At 47.8% G+C, this 11,339-nt stretch overlaps 1 protein-coding gene across 1 annotated transcript in view; it reads left to right on the forward strand.

Annotated features, from left to right (window-relative positions):
• Window positions 1–10,083, forward strand: part of WDR76 (WD repeat domain 76) — an 11,471-nt gene extending 1,388 nt beyond the window's left edge. The window contains exons 2-12 of the mRNA XM_010002839.1: window positions 675–767; window positions 2,226–2,281; window positions 3,082–3,208; window positions 3,988–4,089; window positions 4,181–4,224; window positions 4,310–4,463; window positions 6,227–6,379; window positions 7,714–7,928; window positions 8,425–8,577; window positions 9,092–9,145; window positions 9,828–10,083. Of these exons, the coding sequence (XP_010001141.1) occupies window positions 675–767; window positions 2,226–2,281; window positions 3,082–3,208; window positions 3,988–4,089; window positions 4,181–4,224; window positions 4,310–4,463; window positions 6,227–6,379; window positions 7,714–7,928; window positions 8,425–8,577; window positions 9,092–9,145; window positions 9,828–10,083 (1,407 nt within the window). The remainder of the gene's footprint in view (window positions 1–674; window positions 768–2,225; window positions 2,282–3,081; window positions 3,209–3,987; window positions 4,090–4,180; window positions 4,225–4,309; window positions 4,464–6,226; window positions 6,380–7,713; window positions 7,929–8,424; window positions 8,578–9,091; window positions 9,146–9,827) is intronic.
• The last annotated feature ends 1,256 nt before the right edge of the window (window positions 10,084–11,339 follow it).

The raw sequence follows: 11,339 nt of genomic DNA on the forward strand, positions 1-11,339 counted from the left end.
AGCGACGGCAGCGATGCGGGGGACGCGGCCCCGGTGAGTCCCCGCGGGGCTCAGCGCCTCTCCGGGCACACTGAAGTCAAGTCTGAAAGTGTTTTCCCCCTTTATGTAACTCCTTTTTGCTTGTTTTAGCTTCTCGCAGTGTAAAACTTTGTTTAAGGACTAAAAAGGAGTTGCTCTCAGAGTGTGTAACCCCCCATCAGCACGTTGCTGTGCTTGGATCATCTCCTTCCAGGCCTTTTTAATGATTGATGCAGCCATGAGATAGGAAAGTTTTGTCAATGTTCATTTATATTTAAATCATCATTTCAACTTGTCCCCCTTCTCCTCTGTGGGAGATAAAAATTATCTAAGAGTGTGTTCCATTTGTGGGCAGTATTTGTTGTATTGGTGAAGTTTTAAAGTGTTTATTGATTCCCTTCAGGGGGTGCCTTGGTCCCATGTGATGGACTGACCCTTTCTGTAGAATTAATGCTGGTAGTAAGTCTTGTAATGCAAACTGGTGCCTGGCTGGATGAGTTCTGGTACTGATCTGGGATCAGCCCAGTTTGTATGTTTACAAGTATATTGAGCCATTTTTAAATAATTTAGATGATCAATTTAGAGACTGTTCCCAGGACATCCCTTGCATGCCCCATAGCTGTAAGATGAAGAGTAATTTGCTTTTCTTTTTGCAGGATGGATACTCACAGTTATCAGCTTATGAAAGGAAGAGGCTAAAGAACATCACAGAAAATGCTAAATTCTTTGCTGCTTTAAAGCTGCATGAGGTGTGTATAGATCCTGAGTGGCCTCAAAATGCTCCCTCTCCAGTGATAATTGTCAGCCCTGGTGAAACCCTTCCCTAAGGGTGTGTCTTCCTGGGGCATCAGGGCTGCCCCCACTGGATAACAAATAGTGGGGTTGTGCTGCTTTTTCCACAGAGGGGAGGGAATTGGTTAAACTTCTTAGAAGTGAAGAAAGGGTGTTCCAGAGGGTGTTCCATCCCAGCAGCCCCCACCAGGCTGCTGCCCGTGGTCCCTGAACTGCAGACCTGTCAGCAGCAGGTGGTCTGTGGGTTGGGTGACCCGTGGAGGTGGGGCTGCCCAGGCAGTGTCCTGTGTGCCCTGTGCTCCCACCTTCCCAGTGGAGCCACCCAGCTCTTCAGGTGCAGGACCCACGGGTTGGTGGTTCTCTCAGTGCAGGGCTTGGGTGGTGGGAGGGTTCAGCTCACTGCCCTGTGCTGGAGAGGCTCCTGGGCAGAGCCTGGGGGTTGTACTGCTGGAGACCCTCATGTGTCCCTCCCCATGTCCTGTCTGGGCTGGGTGGACACACAGGTGTTGTAATTCTTCCCATCTTGGTGAAGTTGTCTAGAAGGTTACAGTGGAGTCGAGTCTTTGTTCTTCTTTCCGCACTAATTCTCTTGGATTTTTTATTTTTAATTCATAATACATCCTTTTCTGGCAGCACCGGGGGAGTTGCCTCTTTGGGTGTCTGCATGCTCAGTGTACCAGGTTGGGCCTGGTTGGCATGGCTGGGCCTGGCAGGCAGTGCAGCTCCTCACCACCGAGGCTGAAACTTGGGTGAAAACAGCTCCTCTTCTCCCAGTTCCCCCAGGAGAGGTCAGCAGAGAGTAGACAGGCTGGTTGCAGCCACAGCGCTGGCACAGAGTAGTGAAGCCTAGAAAAGGAGCTGTAGCCACCCCAGGTGCCATTGGCACTGGCCAGTGTGGGCTGCCAAAGCCCGGGGGCAGGTAAATCATCTCCTGCCAGGGTTGGTGCAGCTTGGGCTGCAGTGGAAGCAGAGCAGGGAGTGTCTGGTGGTGAGCTGGACATGTCTGAACTTCCCTGGAGTCCAAATGAATGGAATCATAGAATGGTTTGGGTTGTAAGGGACCTGAAAGATCATCTAGATCCAACCCCTTCCTGGTCATCTTTAAATGGTGAGAATGCTGAGTGGAGGCCTCTGTGCTCAGTCTGTGCTGCCTGGCACCTCGAGTTTTGTCTGTTCTGCAAGGAGAGAACACACTGAGCTGTGCTCCTCCATGCCCTTCCCAGGAATCAGGGAATTCTCACTGGTGCACAGAAGCAAAGCAATCACAACACACAGCTCGATGCTTAAAAACCCCTTTTTATTATTGTTGTGAATAATTACCATGATTGCAGACTTTAGAGAATTCTGTTTTATACATGTTGATCTTTTATGCTTGTTATACGTTTGTTTTATTAACATTATTTTTTCTCTTTAAGTCAGCTGCAAGACTTCATCAAATTGCAACTAAAAGGCAGTCCCATGTCACCAAAAGGTAAAGTAACTGTATAGGAGATGTGTGTTCCTGTTCCCTCCCTGCCTGTGAGCTCTGGTAGCACTTCTGTCTGCACACACCTGGTACTGCAGGAGGGAGAGCCTGTGAGGAGTCTCCTTATAAAGCTAAAGCTAAATAGCTGATTGTCTTCCACTGTGAATTTGGGAACAGCTCCTCTGGGTACTGCTTCTGCCCTGCCATCCTTTGGAAAGAAAGCAACAATATTAATATATTTTTCATCAAATTACAGAATCTGTTATTTTTGTGATGTTTGCATTCAGCTATTTCAAGGCCATTTCTTTTTTTCTGGTGACATTTTTGCTTGATGGCTCAAGAAAGGAATGTTAAAGGATGAAAACAAATGATAGGAGAAGGTGTGGGAAAGGAAGAGGGAGGCAGAGCTAGATGCAAGTGGTAGGATAACCAGTTGGTGTAGAAGACAGGACACTTGGCAGTGCCAAAACAGTGCCAGGCAAAGCAGGAAAATGGGCCTAAGTGCAAAACAGTAAGATACACACTGAAAGGAAGTAGAAAAAGATGAGTAGGTGAATGAGTGGAAAGATGAATTGTAAATAAGGAGGGCTCAGGAGCAAAGTGGCAGGTTACAAGCAACACAAGAACAGCAGTGCTGAGAAGTGCTTTCCTTGCTGCAATCAGAAGCCATCTCAGCCCTCCTGGAGTGCATCAGGAAGCCTGGCCACGCTGCCAGAGCTGTCACCTGAACCTGCTCTGCTCTTGTACTTAAATGCAGAGGGCTTCTGTTCCTTAACTGTCCCCCTGCTTTGGACATGTTTCCATAGTTCCAGAGCTAAGCCTAAGAAGGCAGAAGATGAAACGGTGCGTCGGAGATCGATGCGCCTGCAGAGGGTGGAGCCCTCGGGAATTCCAGTGCCAGAGCTGCCTGCCCAGCCAGAAGCAGAGGAATATGTAAGATGGGGAAGGGTTAGAGGACTTGTGTGTGTGTGTGTGTATGCAGCAGCTTCATGAAAATGGTGCTGGTGAAGTGGACTGATGATCCTTGTCACTGCTGAGCTTATTGTAGAACCTGCAGGCACTCAGGAGGTTACACAGAGGCAACAAGAGAAGGTCAATTCCTTCACCCTCACATGTCTTGAACATCAGGCTCCCTGGGTCTCCCCTGAAAGTGAGGCAGTGTTCTGTGGCTCAAGTTGGTAAATAGTGGAGTTTGGGATGAGCAGAAAGGTCCTGAGGTAAAACTTCTTTACATGTTTTTCAAGAACCCATAGATTTGAGCAGCTTTACATTCTGAGTTGCATTACTCCGTTCTAATGTTACTTCACTGTAACTTTTGGTCTAGTATATTTTTCTTTGAAGTATTTACTACCTTTTGAAGTAGCTATATAGCAACAAGTAAAGATCCTGTTGCTCTGAGAGAGGGGAAGTTAAATCTTCCATGGTGCAGCAGAATAAAGCTGAATCTCTGTAACAGCTCTTGAAGATCAACCCTGCTGAAGTGTCAGAAAGGAGAGGAAGGAACTGAGGGTGGCTCTTTCTCGTTGCCACTGTGTGCAAAGTAAAGTTGTTTATATTTTAATAGGATTTGAGACAAACTTTCATGTCATTCTGTTGATTTCTTGTGTTATCAGGGATGTTTTCTCAGAATACCTGGTGTGTGGAAAGTCACAGTTCCACCTGTTGATGGTTTCAGTTGTTTTGAGCTATGAAAATTGCTGCTGTCGTTCCAGCCTCAGGTTCCAGCCGGACCTTTGCCGATGGTTCCAGAAGATCAGGTGGAGAACAGTAAAATGGCAGAGGACTTACTGGCAACATGGATGAAGATCAGTGAGGTATTACTAGTTACAATTAATTATTTTTTTTCTAAGGTAATTTGGGTTAAGTTCTGAGCAATCGAATTCTGCTTTTTTTGCCTGTCTGCAGATGAAAGTGGGTGATGCTGAGAAGCGCACGAGTGACATGAAAAGGTGAGCAGAAGACAGAGTTAAAAACTGGGAACTGCCTGGTTCTGCTTCTCCCTCGAGGAGCTAACGTTTGAATGATGTTGTCTAGATACCAAGACAGCCTGAGCAGCATGGTCATCAGCGAGGAGAACGTGAAGAAGGTGGTGAAGTACCGGGTGTGCTCCATGGCCATCCACCCTTCGGAGAGCAGCATCCTCGTGGCTGCTGGGGACAAGCTGGGGCAGGTCGGGCTCTGGAACGTGGTGAGTGCCAGTCTGCTCTTCACCTGCAGAGCTGTAGGCTGCGGGGTGGGCATAGGTGGGGCACAGGCTGGAGTGTCACTTTGTCAGGCTCTGCATGGTGTTCTGTGCTGTTCCCCTTCTTGTGGGTAACACGGGGGTGTCTGTTGAATTGGTGCTCACCAGGTGAGAAGGTCTGTCTGGTCCTTGGTAAGCCCAGGTCTAAAGGGAAAAAAGGTTGCACTGGGGATTTTGGGGGGAGAGTGGAAGAAAATGGGTCAGTAGCTGAAGTGTTATTATCAGTGAGGGTTAAAACTGCAGTTCACCATTGAGAGATCCAGGATCTAGTTACAGTAGTGATAGCAGGGCTGGGCTTTGGAGACTGAGGGGAAATGAACTGTTTGTTTATTGAGTTTGTACAGATTTGGGGTAGCTACACTTGAGTCACTGTGTTTCCAGATGACAGAGATAAGATTGTCCTACCAGTATGTGTGCTGGCACACACATTGCCTTGGAAAAATCACTTGGCATTTGGGGCTTTGGAAGCTTTAGAGGGCTTTGCAGATAGTCTCACTGTTGGTTTTTAATTGCTTTAATTACTCCTGCAGCAAGAATCTTTATTGGTGGCCTTGACTGACATCTCTGTAGCCCCCCCCGTGCCCTCTGCTTTGATCCCACCTCAGCCCAACCAGCTGCTTCAGATCCCCATAGATGTGGATTTTCTTCTCATTTTCACAATGCCATTAACCTCTCAAGTTGTTTCTGCTTCAACAGCTTCAGGAAACTGATCAGCTCAACTCAGCTCCAAGACTGTAGTCAGCTATAAAGAAGTTTAAACTGCTGTGTGCAGCTGAGAAAGTTCTGGGTGTGCAGCTGGGCCTGGCAGGGGCTGTGATCTGGTGATGGGGACTCTGAGGCCTCAAGTGCTGCAGTTTTTCTGTGGCCTTGCAAGGGCAGTTCAGTGAAAACCTAGAACTGTTAAAGCTTTTATTTTCCCTTTTATCCTCCCTTTTTCATTTTCCTGAAGTGAGCTGGACTTGGCCAAGACTGTGAGCAGAGTAGTCTTTGTGGAATTAACTGGTACTTGTTCCAAAATTATCTGTTCATTTTCTTTTAAAATAATGGAGCTTGAATGATGCCAAAATCAGAAGAGATGACAACGGGGGATTATGTTTGAATTTCTGTTGGGGTCACTGTGGTTTAGTCTGAGTTCTGAGCAACCTGATATGTACATGTTTTGATGTAAATGTTGCACACACACACACTTTGGGCCTCACTGGGTGCTGAGCTGTGGTACCTGAGAAACCATTTCTGTCAGAGAAGAGCCAGGTGTCTGTGTCCAGGTGCAGCACTGGTGGCTGCAGTCACAGTGCACTTAAATTGCAGCAGGAAATGGCAGCTTCTCCTGACTAGGAGTTCTGAAGCTGAGAGCAAACTCCTCATGCTGTTTTGAGCCAAATCCCTGGTACAGCAGAGCAGGGGGCAGCTGGAGGGAGGCCTTGGCCTGGCAGTGCTGGCTTGAGGGGTCCAGGAGGAGGGACTGAGGAGGAACTCCTGTCCTCCAGTAAGATGTTGGCCTGGGCAGTGCCCCAGGCAGCCTTGCTGCCTGTTACCCAGCCTGATGTCTCCACCCATCAAGCACCCTGCTGCCTCCTCTGGGCAGTGAGCAGAGCAGACTGAGAACATGAGAAAAAAATCAAGAGACGTGACTTTGCAGGTTGCAGGAACCGATTGAAATAACCTCAGTGATTAGCACGTGTGCCCACTCAGTTTCTGTTGCTTTGCAGAGCTGTGTGTCTGCAGAAGGAGCCCACACCTTTGTCCCACACAACCACTCTGTCAGCTGCATGCATTTTTCTCCATCCAATCCTGCTCACTTGCTGTCCCTCAGCCACGACGTGCTGCGCTGTGGAGATGTCACCAGGGCTGTCTTTGACGAGGTGAGTGCTCCTGTGGGGAGCTCTTGGTGTGCTTGGCTGCCAAGGCTTTGTCTCCCTGAACCCAACTTGTTATTTGTTGGGTGTTTGGTTATCAAGGAAGTTTGAGGTTCTGTTTCTACAAGGAACACAAAGTAATCTCTAATTAATGTCATCAAAATATGGAGATGCATCCTAGTCAGAAAAACACAGCAGCAGCTTGGGCACTCCCAGTTTTCTTGCAGTTGCAATTACTGAATTTAGTTTTGTATCTCTGTACTTAAGCAATATCTGCCTCTTTTCAAAAGCAGTACCTTTTAACAATGACAAGTGAGCAACTTAAAGAACTAAATCTTAGGAAAAAACCCCACGACATCCAAATAAACATTGTAAACCAACATGAAGTGTGAGCTGACTTGGCTTTCTCAGGCTTCAAGTGAGCAAAGTGCTTTGGCTGTCTTCATGGGGAGCCAGGCAGCTTATCTGTGCTGGTTCATGGTGCTTGCTTTGATTGCTTGTTATTTGAGAGATGCATCTGCGTTGATCAGCTTTCCAACACTGGCAGATGTAATAAACTGAAACAGTTTAAAGCTTTTTCTTTTTTCCCCCAGTCCCTAGAGGCACTGTCTTTTTGGTGGGGTTGCAGGCAGACCAGAGACTTGGGAAGTATCTGCAGTTGGTTGGTCAAGGGGCCAGGAAGGACCCAGGGGCTTGCTCTTGGAGATGAGTGCTTGCAAGAAAGTCTCTTTGGAGGCTGGAGGAAGAGAGAGGTTGTTCTGCCCCATTTACCTTGAGGTACCTCCAGGAGCATTGCTGACTTTGGAAAGAGCACAGCTGCTTGTGGGGAGAGTCTGCACCCCCAGAGACACAGAACATGGATGTGTCCCTGCAGCATTATTATACTTGTGACTAATTGCTGCTTTGGGGGGAAATTGCTGTGGGATAAGATGGGTTGAGATCCCAGCTCTCATCTCCCAAATGATAGGAAGCCAACTTCATGTTTCTATACCTGACCAAAGGTGCCTGTAGCAGTGGAGAAATGGACATGGTCAGTGACCCTTGCTGGGGGTAACAGCCACTGGAACCTACAGGTGATGGTGTCTTGTAAGGGTCTGACAGGGAGTTCAGAGAATGCTGTTGACAGGCTGTTTGGGATGGGTAATGATGTCCCCTGTGGAAAGCACAGCAGTTGTACAGAAGGGTTGCCTGTGTGGATAGCTCATTAGGCTTCATGAGTGGGTTTTGTATATTCAGAAGGGAAAGCCTGAAATGTACAGTCTGTGGAGTGTTTTGGGTGTTGTGAATAACTCTGCATTTTATTGAATATTCTGGTTACATTTGACCTTTCCTGTGCTCAGATATACAGAAGTGAAGAAGAGTTCTCTTCCTTTGACTTCCTGGAAGACAGTGCCTCCACTGCAGTTGTAGGACACTGGAATGGCAACGTCTCCCTGGTGGACAGACGGACCCCAGGGACGTCTTCAGAGCTTTCTGCAGACATTGGCTTCAAAAGAACCAGGACAGTCCATGTTCACCCAGTGAACAGGCAGTATGTCCTTGCTGCTGGCTCAGTGTACGTAGCTCAACAGGAAGGGCAGTTACTCTGTGTCTGGGGTCAGCTCTGCACTGAGGGCAGGGGCTGCTGTTGATGAGGCAGAGAGTGGGGTCAGCTCTGCACATCTGGAGGGCAGGGGCTGCTGTTGATGAGGCAGAGAAATTGTCAGCCCCACTGTAGAGTCAAAGCTTTCTTCATCTTCTTGGAAAGCAAGTTTTTAGTCCTTAGAAGGATTAAAGGTGTGATACACTTTGACTTCCCTTCACCTTTTGGTAGTGGGTCCAAAAGGGTCCCTGTGGCAGCTCAGTGGGATTTCCTGAGCTGTTGGTTGGGGCTGGTGTTGGTGCTCTCCAAACCCTGTGGAGCCACTGGCCATCCACGTGGACATGCACTGCTGATGTGAGGCTCTGAGGGCAGCTCACATAAAACCTGTGTCTCTTGAGTGGTTTTGGCAAATGGAGGATAATGATTTAACTGTCACCTTGTCAAGTGCTCTGTGTGGTCTGTGTTGCAGGGATGTTTGTGTCTTTGACGTTCGATACCTGAAGCCCCAGGGGAACCAGCCTGTGAGCTCTCTGAACGGACACACCAAAAGTGTTGCTTCTGCCTATTTCTCCCCAGTGACTGGGAGCAGGGTAGTGACAGTGTGTGCTGATGATAAGCTGAGGTGAGGCCTTGGGAAAGGAATAATTGTATGAAAAATGTCACTGGTATTTTTTTTATTATTATTATTTCCTATCTGCATTGCCCACCATTGAGAACTCCCTGTCTTCACTTTTTTTAAAAAGTGATAAAGATTTACTTGCATTGGCATTTTTAATATTGCTTTTCATTACTTGGGGGGGGAGTGGTGGTGGATTTTTTTCCTAATTCTTGCTTTGCTGAAGAGTATTGAACACTGAACAGTAAAATAGAGGTACTGTTGTTTTTTACAAAAACCAAGGGCCTGGATGAGCCCCTCGTTGGGCCTGGCCATCCTTCTCTAACAGCTTTAAGGGAGGATGAGCTGCAGTTGTAGCTAAAAGCAAATCCAATTTAAAAAACAAATGTAATAACTGCAGTTGGAATGCTGGGTGTGTGTGCTGTTGGTTACTGCCCTGCAGCCTGTGCTGGTCTGTGCTGTGTGAGGACAGGGCTGCCTGTGTCACACAGACTGTGCTAACTCACACTTCGTGTTACAGGGTCTATGACACCACCTCTTTGGCACCGACAGTCCCAGTTCTCAGCACTGTCAGGTAAGCTGAACCCCCCCAGAGCAGAGGGCAGCTTGCTGGGACTGTCCTGCTCCTGTGGCCTGAGGGAGGGGGGTGCAGGGGCTGCAGGACCCACGTGTCCTGTTTTGGGTGGGGGAAGCATGTAGGGCAGCTGGAATTGCCTTCCTGTGCATCTGGAGCAGGCTGGTCTGGGACTTCTGACGTGTGTTTTGTTTGGAAATTATTTTCCTGGTGCATTGTTTAAATAGCAAAGGTTACTTCTGAACAGTAAAGCACATGGGCTTGGGTCAAGTCTCCACAGCTGTAGGACACCTTGGTGCTCCAGGAGGGCAAGTCACTGTCAGGGCTGGTTTGTGAAGATGCTGGAGCTGCCCCAGGGACTGAGAACTCTTAGCTTGCAGTTTATCAAAAGGCTTGATGCATGTTTGCAGCCATGAAGCAGACCTGCTTTGTGCACTAACCACTTCTGCCAAATCACCCTCTGCAGTATCTTCTTGCTCCATTACATGTCTCTGTCCCATCCCCCCAGCACAGGACAGGGATGCACTGGGTGGAGCCAAGCAGTGGGATGGCTCCAGTGGGCAATGGGGCTGATGGTTCAGCAGGCAAGGACGATGAAATATGACATAGATGGTGATAGAAACGTTCCTCTTACTGAATCCAGTATTTTTCTCTCTCTCTTTCTCTCTTTGTTTCTCTGAAGACACAACAACAACACGGGACGCTGGTTAACCAGGTTCAGGGCAATATGGGACCCTAAGCAGGAGGACTGCTTCGTGGTGGGCAGCATGGCACGTCCGAGGCAAATAGAAGTCTTCCAAGACACTGGGAAGTTGTTGCACTCTTTCTATAACATTGACTGTCTTAGTTCTGTGTGCTCCATTAATGTTCTTCACCCCAGTAGGAACATTCTAGTGGGTGGCAACTCCAGTGGCCGCCTTCATGTGTTCAAAGAATAAAAAAAGGTGGCTTAGATTTGGCTTTTTGCATTACATTTGTTTAATCCCTCCTGAGCTGTCCCTGAGCTAACTGCCCTTCCTCAGGGCAGAAGTGTACTTTAAAGGTTCTAAAATAAATCTTCTAAACCACCTTTGACATTCTCTTAATTAGAAAAAAACCCCACATATATACTCATCCTGCTACAAGAGGCAGTTTGTACCAGAAGAGATGTTTTTCCCCAAGACTGGAGGGGTTTTTCAAAAGGAGAAGAAATGTTGGATCAGTGGGACTGGAGGGGTTTCTCAGAACTTTGGTGTGTGGGCAACTGAAAAGCCAAATTCCTTGTGGGCTTTGAGCTGGGTTTGGCTGGTCGTTTTTTTCCTCAAGTGAAAAATTGGTACTGGCACAGTAAGTGCAGAACAAACCTCACAACCAACTCTGGTTTTCATGATATTTAAATATTTATTTAAATTTAAAAATACTTTTCATGGCACCAATGATTTTATGCTAACTAAGGTATTGAATATGTAGAAAAAGGTACATGTCGAAGGAAAAAATGTAACTTACAGTATTTGGCACATGAAAGGTTAATTTCTAGGGTTTTTTCCTTTATGAAAACTAAGAAATTCACATTTTCAGGTATTTTACCATCTACTGCTTAGAGATGCAGTACGCTAGTGTGAGAGTTTCTTCTTGTTCTGATACAAGAACCTATGGAAACAACATTTTAATATAAAGACAAGGTAAAACTAACGGGTCGTGAAACACGAGACGTAAGATGGAACGTACAGGAAAAAACAGACCATGAAAAAATCACCAGTTCTCGTGGTTTTGCAGTAAAACGCTGGGTGGGAACTGCAGAGGTGAAGTGGGGCTGGTGCTGGTCGCTACTCTAGAGAAGCTGATGGCGAAGGGTCGGGGTCCCACGCCGGGGGGCTGGGGCCTCTGCTGTTGGGACCACGCGGCACACGGGGCGAGGAGGAGGGAACACAGCAGCGTCAGCCCGGGGTGAGAAACGGCAGGTTTGGGACTTGCCACGCACTGCATAGAGACACCATGAACTACGGGCTGAGGTAGGAACCACTACACTAAGAGTTACTCTTGCTATGTTGCATAAAACAGGATGTGGTGTTAAAATCCGTCCTCCCCGCGCCGCCCGCCTGCTGCGCGAGACCCTCCCTTGTGCTGTGAGTGGGCGGTGGGACACGAGGGCGTGGGGCTTTGTCCCCTCCCTGACGGGCACTAGTGAAGGGGGCCTCTCTCTTTATTGCCGTGA

This window comes from Chaetura pelagica, unplaced genomic scaffold (assembly GCF_000747805.2).
Source record: "Chaetura pelagica isolate M959 unplaced genomic scaffold, ChaPel_1.0 scaffold658, whole genome shotgun sequence".
In the NCBI taxonomy this organism is placed as follows: domain Eukaryota; kingdom Metazoa; phylum Chordata; class Aves; order Apodiformes; family Apodidae; genus Chaetura; species Chaetura pelagica.